Consider the following 23,772-nt stretch of genomic DNA (forward strand, 5'->3'; position numbering starts at 1 on the left):
GCAGAGCCATGCTTTAGCAGGCTGCGAAGGAAGAATCCCCTGGGGCCTGAGGTCCTTATTCCTGTCCCTCACTGGAGCACCTTCCCTACATGGCATACCTTACCTTTTATTTTTTTTCACTCACGGAAGCTGGAAAGAACTACAAATAGTTACAGAGTGGGTGGTGCAGAGGCAATCTCTTTTCTCTAAGCCTAATAATCCTCACTTTTCTGACTTCATATGCTACCTGACGGTGCCGTCGCTATGAAGTTCCAGATGGCCATCCTGGTTATGGCTGGGGTAATTTTCTTTCTAATGGTGCTGTGCTTTGGATTTAGGATAAGAATAATGTTGATAACACACGGACATTTCAATAGTTGCTGAGCAGTGCTGTACAGAGCCAAGGTTTTCTCAGCTTTTCACAGTGCTCTGCAATAAGAGGCTGGGGGGCGCAGAGAGCTGGGAGGTGACAGCACCGGGACATGGCAGGCTGGCCCCAGGGATGTCCCCTACCACGTCATGCTGAGTGGTAACGCTGGGGGCTGCTGGGCTTCAGCTGGTTGATGGTGAGCAGTTGTGTTGTGCATCACTAATTCTGCATATCCTTTGCTTGTTCCTGTTTTCTTTTCTTTTTCTGTCCGACTCCACTACAGCGCAAGCCAGATTCTCTGGAATGAGCTTGGTAGTATCTGTTGTCCTAATGCCTACCTCTCACCATGCACGTGTATTGAGAGAGACTGAAGTGGCACAAATAATGCAGAAAATAGACCTAAAAGTTATGTCCCTGAGTGCAGCAAAGGAGAGAATTAAAGTAAAAGGGAATCTAATCCCAGAGCTGCACGACAGTCTGAACTGTACTGTCCCTCTGGGCTGGTGTCCAAGAGACGAACTCCAAATCCCAATGGAATTTCCATGAGTTTGACAGGGAGAAACTGCCCTGTTATTCAGAAGGGTCTATCTGATGATTGTATTTGATAAATAGGAAGGAGTAGACTTTTTTCCCTTTGTTTACTTATGGTGGCATTTGAGAGAGCACCGGTCATCTATTTTTCTCTCAGCTCCCAGCACCTGCATCCAGGCCCCGTGTGTGAACAGGATTGCAGCCTGCAGGAGCAAGGCAGGAGCACCAGGGGGAGAGCGTGGCAAGGAGGAGTACAGAAGACAGAGCTGCAGGTGATTAAGATGGATAGCTAAAATGGATAGGTGCAGGCAGTGTGTGCCAAACATGGCACGGACTTGGAAATAACCTGCACTTAGAAATGAGGTAAGCCATAAATATGAAGGAGGAAGAAGGCAGGAAGCAACAAGCGTGTCAGATACACTGCCTGGGAGACAAGGGAGAGAGGATGCTGTGGTTAACAGCTAGAGGAAGAGCCAGAAGAGCTGGGTTTCCTGCTTCGGTTTGCCTTGAGCAACCTTGGGAAAATTATCTAATAAATTAACAGTTACTAGTTTAATTTCTGCACCTCTTTTCAGTCTCTGCTTGAATTTCAGGCATCTACAAGTGGGACTATGGTATTTTATGGAACAGAGCAGCTTATGACTTACTGGAAATTAATGCTACTACTGTGATGTGAATCATGCATTGCAATGATGCAACATACAAGTAACAGTTGAAATACGTTGCCTTCCTTCTGTAATGTGTGTTAATGAACTCTGTGGCGGTGGTGGTGGCTCTTCTCATTTGCTGCCCTTCACATATAGCTGCTCACCCAGTTTATGAGGGGAGTGTGGTATAAATCCAGGGTCAGGTGAGTGGTTCCAGGGCAAATTAACGAAGATGTCACATGGAGAGGTGTAAATAACTTACTGGAAGCCTGTGTGTTCAAATGCAAGGCATAGCAATGTGATTTGTCATAGGGAGAAATAGTGGACTGATACATTTCTGTGGTAGAAGTTTATTCTTCCACTAAGGTGTACATCAGAACTCAGTGTGTCTCGGAAGTTTGTGTGATAATCTGCGTTCAATGTCTGCACTTTCTCTACAGCACACTTGCCTCTGTGTGAATCACACTCCTTTCTGTATATTGTAGCCTGTGCAATGTGAGGAGCAAAAAATTAGAGCACGGAAACCTTTCATTCATTCCTTTTCTTCTCTGTATCTCCCTGTCTTCCTTCTTCCATCCTTCATTTCTGGAAAGTCCTTTACACACCATTCAGATTCTTTCAGACACAGCCATCCTTCTGCCTTCCAATCCAGCATTCACGGTGGATGTTTTAACCCATCTCAGTAGAAATGTTTGTTCCTTTCAATCTAAAGAGAAGCTAGGGCAGGATCAGAGATTCTGCTGCTAACAGGCTTAGACACAGGCTGCCTAGAGAGGTAGTAGTCTCCTTCTCTGGAGATATTCAAGACCCCTGGATGCCCACCTGTGCAACCTGCCGTAGGGAATTAGGTTAGCAGGGGGTTGGACTCAATGATCTCCAGTGGAGTATAATGAGATACAGAGAGGCTAAGTGAGGCTTTTCTCTGTACTCTGTGCACGTGGGGTCCTGCTGCAGGTGTGCTGTGTTAGTAACAAATTGAGTTCACCTGTATTTGGATAAGAACTGCAGACAACAGATTTAAAGGGAGTTGGGGGGGGGACACGTTGGTGGTGATTTCAGTGCTGCTGGATGAGGAGCTGTGCTAGGAAGGAAGCAGTGAAGCAGTCTGGTAGGGGCAGGCTAGGGACAAGCAAGTGGCTCGCTCCATTCTGTCAGTGTCTTGGTGGGAAAAAGCTGTAGCCTCTCAGAGTGGGGAGTGTTGAGATGTAGGATGCTGCCTCACCTGAGTGGGGGAAAGTGAGTTACCTCAATAGAACCTGTCCCAGTAAAGTCAGGTTGGACTAATATGTTGTAGGGTGGATGCAGGCCATCCAGCAGCGCTTTAGGCAATGCACCTTCTACCCCTGTCAGCAGAGCTGAGGTCTCTGGCTGTCTGTGCTGAGAACTGAACATGTGGTTGCTGCCTCCAGTTTGGTATGTGAGTTCTTGCTTTTTCTTCTGCGATCTTGTTTTTCCTGTTAATCACATTAATTGTGTCTATGTTGTTTTATGAGTGATCAAGGTGCAAACCTGCTGCTTTTGAAATGATTTAAAATGAAGTTCCTGACTTACTCATTTCCTGGATTTTATTGTTGGGGTTTATTTATGTGCTGTTGCAGTCTGCTTTTTGCATATACAATAACTATTATTATATTTGTCATAAACTTGATAGATTTGTCTCACGGTACCTCCTCCTGCCTTGCCTATTCCAGTTTTTTTCCTTCAAAATGATACCCAAGTTGTTGTCTTACAACAAGGGTCGGGCTTGTGTCTGCTGTTCTCAAGCCAATGAGTGCTTTGAGCTGAGGTTTGCAGAGCTGGGTGCCAGGCAGTCATTTGCAAAGCAAGCACACCTGGAGTTGAGCACCAGGCCTTTTATACAGTTGAAGAAGCAGGTATGGAACCACTTGCTGTTTGCTTTTTGTTATGTGACTTACTCAGTAACATATGTGCTCAAGCTGGCTGCCAGCTCACAAACTGAAGGTGGCCGCTTATTTTCATATCACATCTCCTCTCAGGAGCTTGTGTTATATATACCATGTTAATTAAGCATAGGTTACTTTGGAACATCCTTCTCACCTAGTCAACTGTGAGGCGTGTGTCCTTTCTGTTGCTCACATTTGTGAGTACCCTGTGAGTGGATAGGATGCCTCATCTATAACTTTCTTTTTCCATGTTGGGCACCTCCAATGCCCTGCGTTGTACTCAGCTTGATCTTTCTTTGCTTGTTTCAGCCCTCTGTGCTCCTGTAGTTATGTTCCTGCCCAGACTTGGGAGAATAGGAAAGTTTTGACAGGGAAAGTTCCTGTAGTGGGAGAAGATAGTCAAAATCAAATTATGTTTCCAGATTATCTGTAGGTTTTGGATAACCTTACTTCAGGGTGGGGACTCTGAGATGTTAACACAGGCCTAGACTTGTGTCTCTTTCAGCATTTGAAGGGGTAGTAAGCAAGTGGACCAGGCTCACTGATATCATTTCCCACTGATAGAGGTACCACTGATCAACTTCGGTGCACTGAGCAACGGTTGCTGTCTGTGTTTGAATGGTAAAACATAGTTAACGTGTTTCCTTTGTTCAGGCTGCATTTTGTTAAAATTCCACTTTGCTTAACATGGGGAACCAACAAGATGCTTCAGGACAGAGTATTATAAATAATCAGGTCGGATTATTTCTTACAATGTTATCTTGTGATTAAGTCCAGGAAGACCCTTTGTTTTCAACTAAAGCAGAAGTACTAACAGAATCATCAACTTTAGCATGAAAAATGCTACCTTCTCATGGCCTTGAAGGCAAGGAATCGCATGAAAGAGTCTTCCAAGTTAAAAACAAAACCAACAACCAAACAAAAACCCCTCTCTTCTGCCTGGGTGACAGCCTGCAGGTAAGTTCTTTCTTTGTGTTAGGGCACCAAGAGGAAAATATGTGCCAGAGACGGGTACACTTGTGCACATTTTCATGTTGCAAAAATAAAAGCAGAAACAAAGATTGGGATAAAAATGAGATAATTCTATGTTGCAAAAGCTATCCTGCTCTGGAGATGGGAGATTAAATGGCATGGGAAGTAGTGCATGTGCGTGCAGCCAGGGTGCATGCTTGTGCATACTGTTTGCAAGCCCTCCAATGCTGTGGCAGATACTGTCTTTAGAAGGAAAAGATGGCAAAGAACCATTTGGCAGGGGGTGTTAGCAATAGAGATAAGAGTCCAGGAAAATGTAGGCGTGACTAGAAGAGCTTAAGCTCTGCATGTTTGTATGTGTTCTCTTCACAAAACAAAGGCAACCTGAGTGAGGAAGATATTTGGTATCAGTTTCGGTCTCTTCATGAAGGTGCCCTCCCTTTTTCTCCCTTGCCTTCCCTTCTCCATCACTGACACAAGAACATATGCAATGCTTTGCAAAAAAAGAAAAGCATACACGCTTTTCTCAGATGTGGTTAAACTAATATCGTTGTAAGGAGTAGTAAACAAGGGAGAGGCTGGATGATAGCACTGTTCCTAACAAACCTTTTCCTGAAGGCATAAGGGCAGCTGTGGCTGCTTGAACTGTAGGTAAGGTCAATATGTTTGATCAGAGCACTCTTTGTAGGCTCTCATTATGCTTGGACGTGACCTTGGCTTTTGAGAGCACTCTGGAAAAAAAAAAAGCCCTTCAGTTTTGTCATTTTCTCCCTGCTGTTTGCCTGGAGGATTAACGGCATGATTTACAGAATATCTCTTAAACCAGTCATCTGCTGAGGGAACTGGGAGCGGTAAAATACATTGGTGAATGTTTGGAAGTCTATTGGCTCAGGGCAGGATTGCACCATTCACCCTATGTAGAGAAGAGGCCGAAAAAGGTGTTGCAAGCTGCAGCTGATAGGTCATCTAGACATCTGCTACACGAGAATGGATCAAGGTCACGATCATTCTTCAAATACTCAGCTCAAAACAAGAGGTTACTTTAGTCTATGTTTGCTTGACTGTGATTGCAGTGGGAAGGCGTGCACTCAGCTGTAAAGATGGCCTTGTAGTGATGACGTTAGGCTGTCTGAGGTGCGTGCCGGTCGACTGGAGGTTGTGGGAGTACCTTGTTTTTGCTCTGGTTAAACACAAGTGGAAATTGATCAGGTAGTAATGAGTGCTCTCAGGTGACTTATTAAAGCATTAGCATCAACTATTATTTGTTGCAATTGATGGATTTGTAATCCTAAAAGATCTTGTGATATACAGTAAAGAAGCATCTCATTATTCTTCATTAATTAAGTGGGGAAAAAGCAGATCTAGTTTGAAAGGCTTCAGTTTACTGCGATCTCACCAAGTGTTTGTAAGCTACTTTTTATAGGTTTTTTCAGTATCTGTCATGGAGATAAAGACCAGACGCATCTACCTGTAAAATCATTATTACTGTCTTGATGGTATTTGTAATTGCCTTCATTTTTACCACAGAATCAAGCATCATCTGTAGGCTGCACTTTTAGGCTTAAATTTTCACAGTGCTGTTCCAAAATGGTTGCCAGTGCCTTATTCACTGGCACTGAAGAACTCCTGGGTGAATAACTTGTTACGGCCGTACAGGAGTGAATCTTGAGTCTAATTGCCGTGGCTAAAGTTTGTTGTCCAACCTAGCAGCTTAGAGCTTTATGTGAAACATCTAAGATACGGTGCTTGAACTTTAACAACCAGATCTTGTCTTGTATTGTGATCTTGCAGATCTTATCAGTGCTGAAGTAGACATACATGACAATTCCAGCACTGGTAACCATGGGTATTAGTCCAGACGGGATAGGAAGAACCAGTACTCGTATCTCAGTCATCTGCAGATGTTCTCAGATTGCTAACTGACTTAAAACATTAGTGTGAGTAGCACCTCGTGGTCCAGAGAGATCAATTTATGCTGGATATATGCTCTATGTAAAGGAATAAACATTGAGATAAAGTTGCTGAAGACTGGAGAAAAAAGATGCAATTTAACTGTGGTAGAGTCAGTGTAACCTTTGGTAAGGGCTTAACTTAAAGGGAATTGTGGAATGTGAAATAGTTACCTCAGTTAAAGAGAAACAGCAAAGCTTAATTGAGCACAAGATACTGATTCTATAAAGCTTTACTTTCCATCTTATTCTGTATTTTGGCTTTGAACCAGAGGCAAGTTAGCACTGGCCTATCAAACTGCAAGAGAAATTTAATCAGCACCACCTTCCAGCTGTTACGCAAACAAACTGGCAGACTGAAGCTACCAATGAGGGGCTGCAAAGCTTGCACAACTGGTATTCTCTGGAGCAATCTGCGTAACTTTTGGTTCCGTGTCCTTTTGTGAAGGCCACCAGACTATTGCAATGTCTTTGCATATATAAACACGCACTTCAACTAATTAATTTGAAGTCCTGTTTTAAAGTAGTAGAATTAGTGGAAGGTTTAGCCACTTCAGGTGCCCAGGCAACGTAAAAACAGGAATGAGCATTTATTGTCTCTTCCTACTGCTGATTCACTGTGTGATCAAAGAGTCCCTGTTAGTGTCTCATCTTTTCACATCTTAACATGACAGATACTGGCACAGCACTCTGTAGTGTCATTGTTAATTAATGTTTATTAGGTGATTTTTAGTTCTTGGTGGCGTTGCAGCATGAAGAAAAATAATAATAGTACTTGGCCCAGTGCTAGCAAGCTGCAGGAAGGAAAGAATGTACCTGTTAAAGTTGTTAAAGCATAAGGCCTATCAAATCAGCCTTATAAGCATAATTTTTTTTTTCTTATGGAAATATTGGCACTTTTGCCTAAGGAAAAATGGGATGTACTCTCCTTCAGTATGTAGATCAGGTTCCAGTCAGAGGGTTTTAGAAGTCGAGTCGTCATGTCCTATTAATTGCAGAGTGTCATTAAGTGGCTGCAGCAGGATTATGTTATAAATGCAGCATCTTTGCTTTGCCAATTTATGAACAGTAACACAGTAATTATAAACACCTCTGTAAGCTTTCCAGAATGACAGTATGTCACTGAGGCTTCCTGTAATGTGAACAAGTCAGAGCAGGTATGTTTTGCTGTGTTTCTGGTGTACTCTTTGAAGTCTGTAGCATGTGTTGAATGCTGTGTGTGACTTCACAGCTCTCCTGCCATGTCTCTTTACCAGCTTTTGTCTTTGTGAGACTGCACAACATATTTCAGAAGAGAGTTGTGGTATCCTCAAATATTAATTATTCCTGGCACCTTATTTAAGATATGGAGAGTTTCTCACCCTATTCCAGTGCATGTGATGCTTCCATACCCTGCTTTCCAGCAGCAAGGTAGCTAGCTTGGTTCACTGAGCTTCTATTTTTCCATTAATATGGGACTCTGGCCATGCTGGCAATCCACACACATCACACACTCATTACAGCTGAGTGTAGATAGCTGTGAAGGGCTTGCTGTGAGCTGGGCACAGCTTGTAATTCAGAATTCAGCCAATACTAATATTTGGTAGGCTAATGACTAGTTAGCTGGTTGTTCTTTAGGTTGTACCTAAATATTTTGTAACAGTAATGACCAGTCTCTACGGGAGTACTACTAACCGAGCAATGTGGCAGATTATGCCCCCACCTGCTATCCTGTTGTTCTGGAACTACTTCAATGTTTCAAACAGGATCAGTGCCTTTTCTGTAGCTGCTGCCTTACTGCCCAACAGGACAGGAGCTTTGTTTGAAGGAGCTCCAGTAGGTGTGACAGACTGAAAGTCTCAAAAGTAGAGCACTAAGAGATGTCCGGGAGATCAAGCAAGAGATTGTTAGGCTCTTTGTGCTCTCATTCCACTGTTTTAAATGGAGTGATATATTGAGGCAGATGGCTATTTTTTTTTTAACCTCTCAAGCAGGGGAGGAAAGCACTCTGCCATCTGCGTTATTTCTACTTCTGTCTTACTCTCTGGAATTACATCAGTTCTCATCCTGTACCCAACTTGCTGGGAGTGTTGCTCTGATGTGTTTATTGAAGGATGATGGATAAGAGGTAGCACCCAAGGTACCCCTTCACACCAAACAGAAGGGACTGGTTCTGCTTTATTGGAACTAAGAAAATCAAAGCAAGTTACTGGGTCTGAAAGTTACAGCTGGGTGAAAAAAAGCACAGAATCTCAAAACCCTGGGTGTGTTTGGAGCACATTGCTTCAAAAAGGGGGTGGAACTGTTATGGATTGTGAAATTTAGACTTGATTTCCTCCATGGGGGAGGAACCAAACGACAGTGAAAGAATGGAACAGAATTTCAGTGAATGGAATTATGAAACATTTAGTAAAACAGAGCTCAGTGTTGTACAGACAAGAGAGAGTGGAAACAACAGGATCAATAGATACGATATTAAATGTATATATGATTGCTCACAAATAGATACATCTGTCAGTACTTCAAATGTTCTGATCCGTACTCCTGTAGCTGGCCTTGTTTTCTTATTTTTTAAAACAGTGTGTACTTCAAACACAGCAGACCTGAATGCCTGAGGTATGTGTACTTGCAATGTGTTCTTAGCCTGTCTGGGCAGGTTTTACAGAAAGTTGCAGAACAGAAGTAGCTGAACTTGAGATGAGTGTAAAGGAAAGAGAGGTCGTCACTTTTCCAGAGAAATAATTTGGATGAGAAAGGTGATCAGCCTCCTTCCTGCAGCATGCTCAGAGCTTCAGGCAGCCTTAAATCTACTGAGGAGTGATTCTGCAGGCTAGCAGCAGGGATGGCTTGGTTCTAGCACCGGCTGCCATTCAGAGGGTGGAGAGGCACTGGAACAGGTTGCCCAAGGAGGCTGCGGATGCCCCATCCCTGGAGGCATTCAAGGCCAGGCTGGATGTGGCTCTTGGCAGCCTGGGCTGCTGGTTGTTGACCTGCACACAGCATGGGGTTGGAAGGAGATGAGCATTGTGCTCCTTTTCAACCCAGGCCATTCTATGACTCTGTGTAGAACTGAGTGGTGTATCCTGTATCAATCTGGATTTTCAGGAATTTGTGATGAACAGTGGCTAGCCATGAAAGAACTAAAAACAAATATTGCAATGGGATCTATTCAAGAATTTTATCCAAGGAAATCTGTGTTGGTTTTCTGGTTTCCACATTTTAATGGCTTTTCTGTTTGGAAATTGGGTGGAACTTCTAAAGTCACTGTTATTGATTCTTCAAAGATGAAGAGAACAAATTCTCATGGTATAAACTGCTGGGAAGGTTAAAAGTCATGGTCTTAAGACAAATGTGCCAGAACAGTAAGGAAGCTGAAGGCAACGAGGGACCAGAAGGAAGCAGTAGGATCTGTACCCTCTGTCTTTCTCTTTTTGTACACAAATTCCATGGAGCGAGGTGGGAAGCTCCAGAGGCCTGGCCATAGCTGTAGATGAGGTGTCTGTGTGAATGCTGTGACCTCTGTTGGCTTCAGTCTGTGGACATACTTGCACAGCCGGTCAGTGCCCTGTTTGGACTGGGTACACTGACCTCAGCAGTGCGTGGGACTGCCTGGCTCCAAGAGCCCTGTGGTCTCAGGTTCTTGTGGAATTGTTCTGCCCAGACTGAAGGCTGCGCTGCACAAGAGGCTGCAGAAGACTCTTGAAATCATAGAATCATAGAATTGCTCAGGTTGAGAAGACCTTAAAGATCATCAAGTCCAACCACAGCCTAACCATAGTACCCTAACTCTAACAACCGTCCGCTAAGTCACGTCCCTGAGCACCGCATCCAAAGGGATTTTAGCCACATCCAAGGGTGGTGACTCAACCACCTCCCTGAGGAGCCAGTTCTAGTGTTTAACAACCCTTTCTGTGAAGAAGTTTTTCCTGATATCCAACCTAAACCTCCCCTGGCACAACTTGAGGCCATTTCTCCTTGTCCTGTCACCAGTGAGAAGAGAGCAGCCCTACTCTTGCTGCAATCAGTTTTCAGATATTTGAAGAGAGCAATATGGTCTCCCCTCAGCTTCCTTTTCCCCAGTTTAACAGCCCCAGTTCCTTCAGTCTCTCCTTATAGGACGTATTCTCCAAGCCCTTCACAAGCCTTGTTGCCCTTCCATGGACCTGCTCGAGCACCTCAATGTCCTTTCCGTATTGAGGTGCCCAAAACTGAACACAGTACTTGAGGTGAGGCCTCACCAGTGCCGAGTACAGGCAGGATGACTTCCCTAGTCCTTTCATCACTCCATTCCTGATACAAGCCGGGATGCCATTGGCCTTCTTGGCCACCTGGGCAAACTGCTGGCTCATATTCAGCTGACCGCCCATCAGTACACCAAGGCCCCTTTCCATCAGGCAGCTTTCCAGCCACTCCTCCCCAAGCCTGTAGCGCTGCCTGGGGTTGTTGTGACCAAAATGCAGGACTCAGCACTTGGCCCTATTGAAACTCATACAGTTTACCTTGGCCCATCGATCCACTCTATCCCTCTGGCAGATCAGCACTTCTAAAATTACAAATACGAAATAGGCCATTAAATGTGCTTTTGGCTTCTTGGTGGAAGAAATTTCTAGACCTGTTTTACATTATAACTCATTTGATAGCTCTGCTCAGGGAATGTCAGTGACCTGTAATGAAAGTTGCCTGCCTGGGTTTTTCCAAGTATGCGTTTGAGCCTATTAAACATTAATGATGGTGATGTCTGGAGTAACTTCTTTCTCTTGATGAAAGTGAGTTTTAACGCGTTGTTGTAACTCAGCAACCAAGTGTCAGCTCTTCATTCTAATGACTCACTCTTCTAAATCAAGGATGCTTATTGAAAATGTTATGTGAGATGTGGATTGAATAGATCAGCAATTTAATAATTGTGAGACATCATACAGAAAGACCAGAACAAAAATGCTGAATTTGATGATATTTTTCAACTGGAAGGCAGTGCGGAAGGTTATGAAGTCTCACCAAGTAACAGTGGTAGTTTTTTCTGCAGTCAAGGAAATGAATGCTGTCAGTTGCTTAATAACATTTAAATGATCAAATAGTATACATTACTGTGATTAGTCAGTTCCAATTATGTGGAAACAATTGTTTGCTTTGTGGACAATGTTTGTGGAGGTTTGTGCATGTACTGTCAATACATCCAGAACAAGATGCTGGAAGGAAGGATTTCCAGAGACTTTTTAGAATGAAAAGCATACGAGAAAATTATCCTGCTAGATCATAAATTGAAAGGGGAGGAAAAAAGAGAAACCCAACAAGTTATGTGCATTACTCTTCCTGGTTTATCTCTATTGCCAGATTTTACATCCCTTTCAGCTTTTGCAGTGGAACAAATAGAGCAAATAATCCATTTCATGGTGTGGGTGTTTCTGTTGTTGTTGCTGAAGTTCAGCATTAGTGATGCTTTCTGTTGAAATCTGAATGAGTGACTTTTAAGATGTTTTATTTTTTCAGTCCTGCCTAGGATTTCTATTCTTTAACTCAGATCTTATGCTACGTCTATGTTTCTCAATGCTTTCCACCTTCAGTATAAAAACTGGAGGAAAAAAAAAAAAAGGGGGGGGGGCATTCAGGTTGCTGAATTGTTCTGAATGTCTGTGTAATACATCCCAGTTGCATAAATGGATTTTGTAATCCTTTGCCCTGTTGCTTGCACAGTGTGGGTTAAGTTAATTATTTATAGCTTACTGGAGTAGCCGTTGAAGTGCCCTATGCAATGCAGGAGGAGTGGAACCTGACAGGAAGCCATCCTACTGCGACTCCTCAGTCAGGGTAGGGCCAGAAGAGTGTAACTGAGAGAGGTGCCACAATTTAGATGTGTATTTTCCTCCTGGAAAAACAAATATCATATTCCCATTTGTTCCCTCGAGCAACTTTTTCTTATGATCATCTCTCTAGTTTTTTTTCCCCCAATCTTCTGGTGGTTACATGGTCTACACACATCTCATGGGCCTTCCGCAAGGTGTTCTAGGAGTACCCAGTGAGGAGACTGTATAGTCATTAAGGCTGGAAAGGACCTTGAAGATCATCTAGTCCAATCATCAGCCCATCACCATTTTGCCCACTAACCACATCCCTCACGGTCTCAGGCTGTAATGCAGAGCTGCTAGGTGGCATGCCTGAAACAGAGATAAGCGCAGGGAGATCACGTTGTGCTCCAGGTAGTGTATATTGCACGTAGTTTATGCATTGCACATATTATAGCTCAGCTACACTGTTCAAACAAGCAATAGGATTCGTGACTTATTTTCTTGTTCCTGTATGTATGAGAGAAAACTTCATAAATTGCAGAATGGTTGAGTTGGAAGGGACCTCAAAGCCCCCTGAGCCCAACCCCTGCCATGGGCTGGCTGCTCCCCACCAGCTCAGGCTGCCCAGGGCCCATCCAACCTGGCCTTGAGCATCTCCAGGGATGGGGCACCCACAGCTCTCAGGGCTGGCCGTGATACTGGAGATGGACTGCACTTAAACTCATCTCCACAAAGCTTTGGTGCGGTGGAGCTGCCATCAGCAGGCAGCCAGCCCTATCTCACAGCTGTGGGGCTGCAGAGCAGGGCACGTGTGGAGAGCAGCCTGCTGGGTCCTCCTGGCCATGCCCTCACCAGGCACGTGGCCCAGGAGCTCCCAGCCCTGCTGCTGACCTCTGTGTCTGCCCGGCTCTGGCCGCTCCCTCTCCTCGCCCAATGGGGATGTGCTTTTTGTGCTGCTGAGTCAGGCTTCCATTGATCAGCAGACCCTGAACGTGGAATCTCTGTTTTTTTTGTTTTTTTTTGTTTTTTTTCCCCCTCTCTTTTTCCTTTCATTTATCCTGAACATTGTGTCATCTCTCTGCATCCAAGGTCCAGTGACGTCAGTGTGGATAGGAGGTCAGGGACAACTAGGGTTTTCTTATAAGAAATATTGACCTGAACGCGTTCGGGTTGAGGAACCTGAGAAATCTGAATTGAGAGAAAACGCTCTCATAAATTCAAAGGCGACATCAATAGCGGCAGAGTCCTTGCCCCCAGAAGCGAGGGGATTCCTTCTTATTCCTGTATTTATACAGATTTTTCATTAGTGGTTTTAATTTAAAAAGCACCTCTCTGAAATACGAAGAAGAGGTGTAAGTAATGATGAATTAAACCTCTCAGTTTGTGTCTTAGGATGTAGCAGCGCTATTTGAGCTGAGTGGTTGCATTCACTATAGATCTTTACCTAAACAAGATGTGATAAATGGAACATCTGCCAATTTTGATAGCAGGTAATGCTTTCAACTTTCCTGCTCCCTGAGTTCCATTGTGGAAGAAGATGCTCAATAGTTCATTCTTGTTCTGGAAAATAAAACAAAGCCTTTCTATGAAAATTGGTAGCATCGTGTTGTTTTTCATGCCTTTCAGGTCCGTGTGGAGAAAACAGCCTGGTGTCTTTGCTCCTTTGCTGGTCTTTCTCTGACACTGCCTCCTTTTGCTTGGGCATCCATCCTGTGTACTGCAAAGAAATTATGTCCACGTTGTGTTTCAGCCAACAGGTTCTCGATGAAACCAGGCAGCGGTTTCCCACCAGGCAGAGTTTTCCAGAGAGCACGTGGTGTTTGTTTAACTTATCTTCCACTGAGTCTGGTGAGAAAGGGGCTCAGCGTTTTTCTGTTGCAAATTCAACCCTTGGTGTCATCACCGTTTGTCCTGCCAGGTTGTCTAATTTGGCTGTACTGCAATTATTTCTTCTGTAAGATAAGGAAAAACTCGAAACCTAGTATTCTGTTATCCATGTAAGTGTGATGTGTGAAAAGGACATTTTTTTCCTTCAGAACTTGCCTTTTAAGAGACATATAGGGATTTATACAATCAAAATATTCTAAAAGGTAGGTAAACCTTAGATAAAGTTGGACGCCCTTTTAGTCCAAATATTGAATCTTCCCACAGAATAGGAGGGATTACTCAACGTATGACTCCAATAGATGGATCTAAATGGGAGCTTGAAGGACAGTTGGTTAAGGTCCCTATCTCAGAGGAAAGACAAATATGGCAAATGAATCCTCTTTTTGAAGAAAAATGTAGCTTCCAGAAGAGAGTGCTGTGAAAGGGAAAATGGTTTTAAACTGCAAGGGGGTAAATTTAGACTAGATATTGGGAAGAAATTCTTTACTGTGAGGTTGGTGAGACTCTGGAACAGGTTGCCCAGAGAGGTGGTGGATGTCCCCAGAGGCATTAAGGCCAGACTGGATGGGGCTGAGAGCAACCTGCTCTACTGGGAGGTGTCTCTGCCTATGGGGAGGTTGGAACTAGATGATCTTAAAGGTCCCTTCCAACCCAAACCATTCTATTCTGTGATTTATTGAAATCTGTCAACCATTGCATCTGGCTGTTTATAAAATGATAATTATCATATATCCCACTGCTCCCCCACGTCCCCTCAAGACAAAGCAGGTACAGACCAGAGGAACAACCACGTGCTAGCAGAACTCCTGTAGGGTGAAGGGATGTCAGCCAGGGACTTGCACTGTGTTCTGAACCAGCAAAGAGACCACCAGGCCACAGCCTTGTTCTTGGCCCATCCTTGTAAATCACAGTCATGGTAAAAGGGCTGTGAGTAAAGAACAACTTCAGGAATACGTGGAGTATGTGAGTGTATGTTAGTATTAGTTGGCAAGTGCAATAAATAAATTCACTGAAAGAGATCTCATTAAAACTTTTTGTCGCTCACAACTGTGAAATGGGATGTGATGTTGCAAAGTGAACAAACTTGAGATGATGACTGAAAATCTTTCCTCTGTGATTTCACCCTATTGTCTTTTTTTTTTTTTTTTAATATAAATATTGCAAACTTTGTGGTATAGAAGCGGAAATCTCTCTCTTTGCACGTATTTTATTATGGCAATAAACCAAAGACAATGCCATGACTCTCACGGGTTAGAAATGTTGGAGCTTTTATGTATGGAACCCAATTTAAGATTGGCACCACCATAAAAGTAAAGAGAGGTGGATTTGAAATTCTGCATCCAACTCTTCTGTGCGGATATTTATGTAGAATGTCTTACACATTGTATATAATAATATATAAATCTTTTAGTGTCTTTAGACAGATTGACTCACTCTAATTTACTTTGGTCACTTAAACTTTTGATGCTTTGACCAGATTTGGTTTATCTCCTGGATGGATTTTTGAAGAATGACTGTGAATCAGCAGAAACCAGACAGAGGTGTGTTGGAACACTCCTGTCTTGCAAATGGCAGAGACAGAAGAGATAGGCTGCTAGATGTTTTCTGCTCACTGCTGATACCAATTAGTGTAATCCCAATGCTGTGAACAATTAGGGCACGTTTCCTTTGTCCTGGGGAAAGTTCTTATATTCTTATACACCTCTTTGTTCCCTATCTTTTATTATTGTTTTACTCAAGTATTTTTCCAAGCTGTGCGTGGTTAAAGCCCAATTTACTGTCTCAATTAGCGAGGCTGTTAATCACGTTTACGTCCAAGATGCATCATCAGCATTCTGCTAGAAGCACAGGCATATCTGCATTGGAGAAAAGCATTAGTCACGCTGGGTGTTTTATTGCAGCAGGGCTGTCATTCATTTGCTGTTGGCAAATCTCTCATAACCTTATTTCCCCTGCCTGAATTTTGTGAAATAGCCTCCTGCCAGCTTGTGAAAATGTTCGGAATTGTTGAGTTGAGATATAAAACAAAGCAAGATATTTAAAAAAGAAAAGCAAGCGTGGGAAACCACGTGATTTTTAAAATTGGTAACTATGCCAGGTGAAAAGGGGGATAAGAGTTGCTTCAGGCTTGTTGCTAGGTGATACAAGTGGCTGTCGTAGTAAATGATGTGGGATCACTAAGTTCAGTGTGCAGAATAGGAAGAAATGCAGTGGAAGGAATACATCTTCATACTCCTTGAATGAAGAGCCAATTACCTTCAGTTTTCAAGAATTTGTTTGGAAGCCAGTTAGATTAATGTAAGACTTGTGTTCAGTGCCTTCCAAATAACTGGACACAAAGTCTATCAATGACAGCAGCGTCTTAAATGAGGTGCTTTTTATCAAATATATCAAGTAATTCATGTAATTAAGAGTTTCTTTACTGAATACACCATGATCCATAGGCATGTTTAAGATGCACATAACTCCAGGCTCTATGTACAGTCAGCTCTCTTTCCTGTCCTGTCTTAATGAAATAGTGTTGGGAATACAAAAGGTTTTTCTTAGTTGTGGTTGAGGCTGTGGAATACTGGGAACGCGACTCAAGAATGTCAGATTTTTTTTGGAGAGGGATCACAGGCCTTATATAATAATAATTGAAATTTCAGCTCTCGTAATATGTGTGTAACATCATATTATCAAGTTTGTAGGCTGTTCAAGGCTCATCTCGAAAGCAGATAATGTTTCTTTAATGCACTACTTCTTTCCAAGGCTAGTTCTTCAGCTTTACTGCCACATTTATGACATATTTAATTTTCACCTTCAATGACTTGTGTTCAGTTCATAGCATTTGCTTTTGTGTCAACGCTGTTCGTGATTTTGCGGTTGGACTTCTTCCTTTCTGCCCATTGAATGCTGTTTGTTACTATTACATAGTGGCAAATTAATTAAGATGGGTTTGTTTTCAATCAAGAGAAGCGCAGGCTGTCTCAGGGATACAAGCTGAAAGTGAATGGCAGTGAGATACACAGGGCAGCCAGAGGACTTGTGGAGAACGGCCAGATAGTTTAGGCTGGTATATTAGACGTAAGTTCACATAATGCAGTATGTAGGTTGCTCCAAAAGTAATGCCTCCTATTTATTTCCGTGGAAATTATAACAGATACAAAGAGCACAATAACACTGTCTGATAGAGAAAACTCTCAGCTACAAAACACCATTTTTCAACCTAGTCACCGTCACAAGTTGTGCATTTTCACCAGAGATGAACAAGCAAGCTGCGCTTGTAAAAATCCACACCAGTGGAGCTGACCCGCTGTTTCTACCTGTTAGTTATTTTACCAGATGGTGGCCCAGAAGTTGCAAAGTGTTAGCTCATATACGTGTGTGTGTGAGTGATATATATGGGGTATTGCACTAAAGCACTGGCCTGGGAATTTCTTCTTTTCATTACCAAACCTCCTGATGAATGCCTCTATTGACTTTTCTCCCATTTCTCGCAAGAGTAACGTGCAAACAAAATAGCTGACCTCCTCGCTTCTGTTTTAATCCTTTTCCTTCATTATCTCTGATGTCTGTTTGCTGTATTTTCACGTGTTGACTTAATTCTGGTGGTGAACTCCTTAGGCAGGGATGGAGTTTCCATAAGTTTCATCATATTCGTTGAGCCGTGCATTAGATCACTCACAGAACAGATTACTACATTCGCAACAGCGGATCTGCAGGATTAAGCAGTCAGAATGAGAAAAGCTAGCTCCTTTATTTCTGATAACGCCATAATGCATCCACTACTCTCTGAGCCTCTTCTCTGAGAAGTGAGTGAGATGGGGGAATTCTGGGCTTCCAAAGCAGACCTGACTTTGAGTTGTGAATGGACAAATGGGTGATTGCTGCAATGGGAAACCTGCTATGCTTTCCCTGGCCTCTAAAACGAAGTACTGCTTTGCAACCGGGTTGCGTGTTTGGCTGATGAAAGCTTTATGTATTCAGCTGGCTCTAAGGGATTACTATGCTAATGGGAATGTCCTTACACTACAGAAGTTTGAGGGTTGTTTTCACTTTCTGCACTGCCATTTCTGCCAACCAATTCTGTGTTATTTGTAATGGGTTTTTCAAAAAGGGTGAAGAGATTTGGGTAACGTCAGTTGATGTGTTCCAGTGTTAAATTTAGAGGACCTGGAAAGTACCAGTTCTAGGTGTTTCGGTTCTTTGTAAAACGAGCTTGAGAGAACGGATGAACTTGGTATTCTGCAATTAGTGGCGTGTGAGATGATGTCTGAAGGTGTACATACTCGGTAATCTGTGCATCAAGAGGAATACATCTCTCCATTATGTATACAGCAGATTGATGGGGTCAGAAGCAAACCTTATAGTGGAACATCATAAGATGCTGTGCAGTGGTGTAGGAGTGGGGGTCAGTTTAGCTATAAGGTATTCACTATAGCTGGACAGAAACACTGCAGATGGGATTCCTGAGACAACAGATGACACGGCTACGGGCGTTCTTTAAATCTAAGAGCAACATCTTGCATTATGGAAAAATACAGGTGAGGAAATTAAGTTAGATTTTGATGTTAATGCCATAATGGCTAGTTGCCTTAAGATTGTGGCTGTGAGTAATAATTGTTAGTTAAAACACTACTGAACTATTTAAATATGTTAAGCTTGTGTAGACTAATTTTGAGATGGATGCTTGCTGTGTGAAGGCAATACTCCTATAAATCTGCCCCCCGCTATAAAGCAGAAGAAGAATTCTGAAGGAAAGTGCCACATTTTCAATGTCCTCACTATGCTCTGGGAGGTGCCAGGCAGTAGGTGTCAGCACTGTTTCAGCTATGCACAAGCTTCACTGCAAGCTTGGGTCAAGGTAACCGGCATCAGACACAGGTTTGCTGTGAGCTATGCTTTTGGCAAAGTGAGTGTCTTAAGTGCTTAGACAACGACTGGCACTTGCTGTAAAATAGCTTTCCCCAGGGGACAGATGGATAGAATACATGAGATAAAGATAATTTGTATATTGTCTTTGCTCTGACACGCTCCCAAAGCACGGAAGGAAAGGGCTTTAAAAAAATAGTGATTTAATTAGCTTTTGTTGTCTTGTGAATTGGCCAGGTGTTGCTGCCAGGAAGATGTAGTTATCTCCCAGGAATTTTAAGCTAGGAAGCAATTTATACTAGTAAGGCTGCTATGCTGAATGTGGGAAGCAAGGGTGCTGAAATCAGAATGGAGCAGGTAGGATTAAACACCGTGCTAGGAAATCTCTGTAAGATTTTGGAACTGTGCAATTTTGTGGTGTAGTTTTAAGCTGGGACTAAGAGACTGCACATCTTATTTGTGAAAATGAAACATGTGCTGTCTGAGGAGCTTTTCTACAGGCATGTGCCCTCAGGAGAGGCTGCGCAGTGAATGCCAGGTGAATGGCTATGCACACAGAAAGGGAAACGTTTTTTTTTTTTTTTTTTTTTGGTCAATATTCAGTAAGAAAAGGTTGGGAGAGCACTCTTATCCTCCCTCAGCCCCTGCCTTCTCCCTACAGGTTGCACTGCATTCTCACAGGTTGTGAGTTCCTGGCACTGATGCAGAGGCACGCTCCTCTTCCTGCAAGCTTGGCAGTGTGGTGTGAAGGCAATGCAGCTGAATTGTGATTTGAGCTGATCTATTGCTATATTAAGGGGCGGGCCAGGTTGCTCTTTCCTTCTCTGTCACTGCTGCTGCAGAAGCACCAACCAAAAGCAGCTGGCACGCCTCCTCATTGGCCCTTATATAATATGGGGTTTTGCAGGGAGCTGATGTAGAACTCAAGGCGTTCTTGAGACAGGCTCACACTGCTTGTCCTGTTGCTGGTGCTCACTTTCCTACCAAGTTAGGGCTGCTCTTGGAGGGTGACCTGTGGTCTCATTGGGGTGAATTTTGGAAGGTGTGCGGTATGGCTCCAGCTGAGACAGGGGATAAGCTTGTTTTCTTTGTGAATGGTAAAAAGGTAAGGAAGATTCCAGCTTTCTGCTTGGCTTGCTCCTGGGCTGTGCCTGATTACTTTCTTTTTCTAGTTGGCTTTTCCACCTCTGAAGTTTTCTAAGACCAGCACAAATGCTTCGGTTGCTTTCAGATATGAAGTTGTGAGGACTATTTATTGCTTTGCTGAGTGGCTTTTCTCCCCTGTTTGACCTTAGCTTGTGAAACATTCGGAGAGCAGTACCTCTCTATAACCTTCATTTTACATTTGAAATTTGTTGGCAATTACCTTTAAACAAGAGGTGCAGTGGCTTTAGTACAGGCATTTCTACTGGAAATACTTTCAGTAACTACAACAGATCTGGAAAAAGTAATTCAGTTGAGAGCATACATATAATTCCTATGCTCAGTAAGTAATTTTGACATCTGTTTTCTAAAAGAGATGCAAGTAAAATACTCATTCCATTCCCATTTAAGAAGCTGGCAAACCCTTCAATCTTAACCCCATTGACTGACACTATTTTGGATGCACTGAAAGTCACCCACATCACCTACTGATGATTACCAAAGGAGCTCTAGTGCCCACAGGAGGTGGCTGTCCTCTGGGAACCTTTGGGCAGTTTCTCCCAGGGCACATCTCTGAATTAGCTTTCATTTCTTTAGAGGGTAACACGCTGTTCTTATTTGGCTCTAAAACTCTACCTGCTGCCCTGCAGACCAGCACAGGATTCCTATCAGTTTTGCTTTTGTTGAACTTTCCTGCTAATTTAATCATGTGTAAACATGGCTAAGATTGTTGCTACAATTAGGGTGTGTTAGTTATGAATTTGAGTCCCAGGATAAGTTGGAAATAGAGCTTTCCAAGGCATTCAGCATTCAGTGTTTGAGGTTCTCCAAGTATCCAACTATTAGCTGAAGAATGAAATGTACTTAGTATGGATTATAATTTCATTGGAGGGGTCTTGAGTGCAACAGTGATGTAGAAGTCAACCCTGGTTCCAAGCTTCTGTAAAGAAGGGGACAATTCCTGAAGCTTTGATTGCACAGTTCAGCATGGCTCATGTGTCAGTGTTACCTGACTTATCAGCTGCTAGCTGCTTCTCTAGGGAGCCAGAAACTCAAAACTTTGCATTAATCATGACTAGCCAATTGAGTTTGGTAACTGGCTCATGAAGTGGTGGTGTAGCATTCATATGATGAATTTTCTGCAGTGACAGGGGTGTGGGTGTTGTACCATTAATTTGTCTTGCTCTCTTTCTGTGAAGGCTTCAGTGATCTCCATGAACCCAAATTTTCAGAGGGTGAATGGGGAGATTTTTTCAGTCTCGCTGTAGGGAATTGCCACAGACATGGCAGTGCAGGCTCAATACAAGCAAAGTAGGCTGTCTTGTATTCTTTTTCTGGTACAACCTAATGGAAGAGAATTGTTCTCATGCCAGCCCTTCTTCGATTCAAAACCAGCATGTGACTGGTGGCATATATGAAATTCCTATATACAGACATAGTGAGTACTTCAGCATTGTGAGGTTGCTAGAGTATTACAGATGGGTTGTAGAAAAGGCCATCCTCCTGGAGCAGATTAACATATGGAACTAATTTACTAATCAGTAAAGCAGAAAAGGCTTAACTGTGCCAAGAGGGTTACGTGAGAGTCCTATGGATGTGGCACTGGGGGATGTGGTCAGTGGGCATGGAGGGAATGGGCTGGGGTTGGGCATGGTGATCTTAGCAGTCTTCCAGCACTAAAGACTCTGTGGTTCTATGTATAGTGAGGCACAGAATGGGTGGGAGAGCGGTTTCAGCCCTGAAGGCTGACAGCAGAAACCAACCAGTATATGCTGTCCTCTATCTCTTTTTGTGCCCTGAAGTTTAGGGAACTTGCTGTGAATGACATCTCCACTTGTGATTTTCAGCACTTGTTATGAAATCACAGTTCTCTGTTTGCAAAGCTCTGCATTGGAGCTGGCCTTGTGCAGGTATACGGGGCTGTATCACAATCTGACCTCGGCGGTCCTTGGTTAGGGAAACAGCGGGACCAGTGAGGCTACCAGCAGCACCAGCTCCTTCCACACATTGAGGCTGTATCAGCATCCTGCCCCGTTTGCATGTGGGACCACAGTGCCAGCAAGAAAGGAGGTTCCAGCTGATCAGAGAGAGGAGAGGCTTCCTGGGTTGTGCTCCTCCCTCAGCCTCCAGAGGCATTTATTTTCTGTTTCCTTCATTGTTGTGCTACCAAAGAGGCTCGAGTTACACCTCCAGCAAGTGCAAGTCCAAGAGGAAGAATTGGACTTATTTGGCTATCCAGTACGTGGCAACAGGGATTATGTAATGAGAGAGGTGGGGGGAAATACATGGAGGATGCTGCAGAGACAGCAGGTGGCAAGCTAGGGTACGACTCCATCCACCTGAGTCCTAACGGCATGCTCCAGTCAATTTGCTGGAAAGAATGTGATAGCATGGCCAGTGGGAAAGCTCACTACTTTATGAATCTGTGGCAGCTTGGCCTTGTTAATGGGTAGCTGATATTCTGTAATGGCACAAACCAGCATGATAAGAGGTGGTTGATAAGATAGGGACTTTCTTGATGGTTAATTCTACTTTCACATTAGCCCAGTCTATAATATAATATCAAGAAAAGTCTCCTCAGAGCAGCTGAGCATACTTCACATTCAGGGGTGTTTATTTTAAACACCTGTTTACTTCACTGAGATTGGCACACAGTTAATGCCATGTTGGAGCCTGGAATATTATGGAACACAACACACGCGTAGCAGGATTGGAAGTGAATGATCTTGAATGTCTTTTTCAACCCAAGTTATTCTGTTATTCTTTATGTATATACTATGAGTACAGTTTTCCTCAACTGACAAGTCTGTCTCACGCAAGTTGCATGCAATTTTAGTTAAACACACTGTATATTTGTATTTTTAACCTGACTATTAAGAGAAGGTCTGTGTAGGAATCCACATTAGAGCTCTCTCAAAGCCTTTCTACCCATGATCACGGGTGGAAACGTGAAATTTGGGATTTTTGAGCTTTGGAACCCTCTGGATCTTACATATGCAGTGAATTACAATTTTCAGTGAGTTGGTTTAAAGCAGAATAAAACATTCTCACGACCAATCGACTTACATCGTGTGGCTATGCTCAGATTATTCATTTATGTTCTAATCCTTCTCCCTGGTAAATGAATTTGAAACCTCTAGCTGACTTCAGGAATGCCCTTTCACTGACTGCAAGGTCCTCAGGGACTTTTACAGCTGACCAGCCTGACCTGCTGTTAAAACCTTCTACCTTCTGTTCTTGCCTCTAACAGACTGGAGTTGTTCAGAAAGAAGTCTGTTTTCTCATTTACGGGCAGTAGCTGATGCAATGCTTAGCTTGCTTTTGGTCAACTGGGAAACTTTAGTCTTCCTTTTTGTTCTTTCCAATATCAGTAATTGGACAAGGTATAGGAATGCTAGTTTAGATGCTTTATGCTCTAATGACAGTTACCTGAACTGTTGTTGTTCTCTGTTGCTGCGTGGGATAAAACAACCCATCTCAAAGCAGAAATAGCAGACACACAGTTTTGAGTTCACTGCATTGCACCCAGTGCAAACCAACCTGCTGCAAGGCACCTCATGTCATCTCTGGTAAATGGCTGATGTGTCTCTGCATATCCTTAGTTCTCCACAGGGCAGGAGCAGAGGACTGCTGCCTCTCTGTGCATCTGCTCCTCATCTGGTTGGACTGAGAAATTTTTAAGTGAAAACTGTTCATTGAGATCCAAATCTTGCACGTGAAATCATGAGGAAATGAGCTCAACACCTCTCTGGAAAAGTCCACAGAATGCAAGAG

At 43.2% G+C, this 23,772-nt stretch overlaps 1 protein-coding gene across 2 annotated transcripts in view; it reads left to right on the forward strand.

Moving 5' to 3' along the window:
• Nucleotides 1-19,906: 19,906 nt before the first annotated feature.
• The window catches only part of XDH (xanthine dehydrogenase), a gene marked incomplete at both ends in the record, with an annotated part of 38,407 nt that continues 34,541 nt past the window's right edge, over nucleotides 19,907-23,772 (forward strand). For both annotated transcript variants that reach the window (XM_079550875.1, XM_079550876.1), the window contains one exon: nucleotides 19,907-19,960. In XM_079550875.1, coding sequence (XP_079407001.1) covers nucleotides 19,907-19,960 — 54 coding nt within the window. The remainder of the gene's footprint in view (nucleotides 19,961-23,772) is intronic.

Source organism: Tetrao urogallus (genome assembly GCF_951394365.1).
Source record: "Tetrao urogallus genome assembly, chromosome: 2".
In the NCBI taxonomy this organism is placed as follows: Eukaryota; Metazoa; Chordata; class Aves; order Galliformes; family Phasianidae; genus Tetrao; species Tetrao urogallus.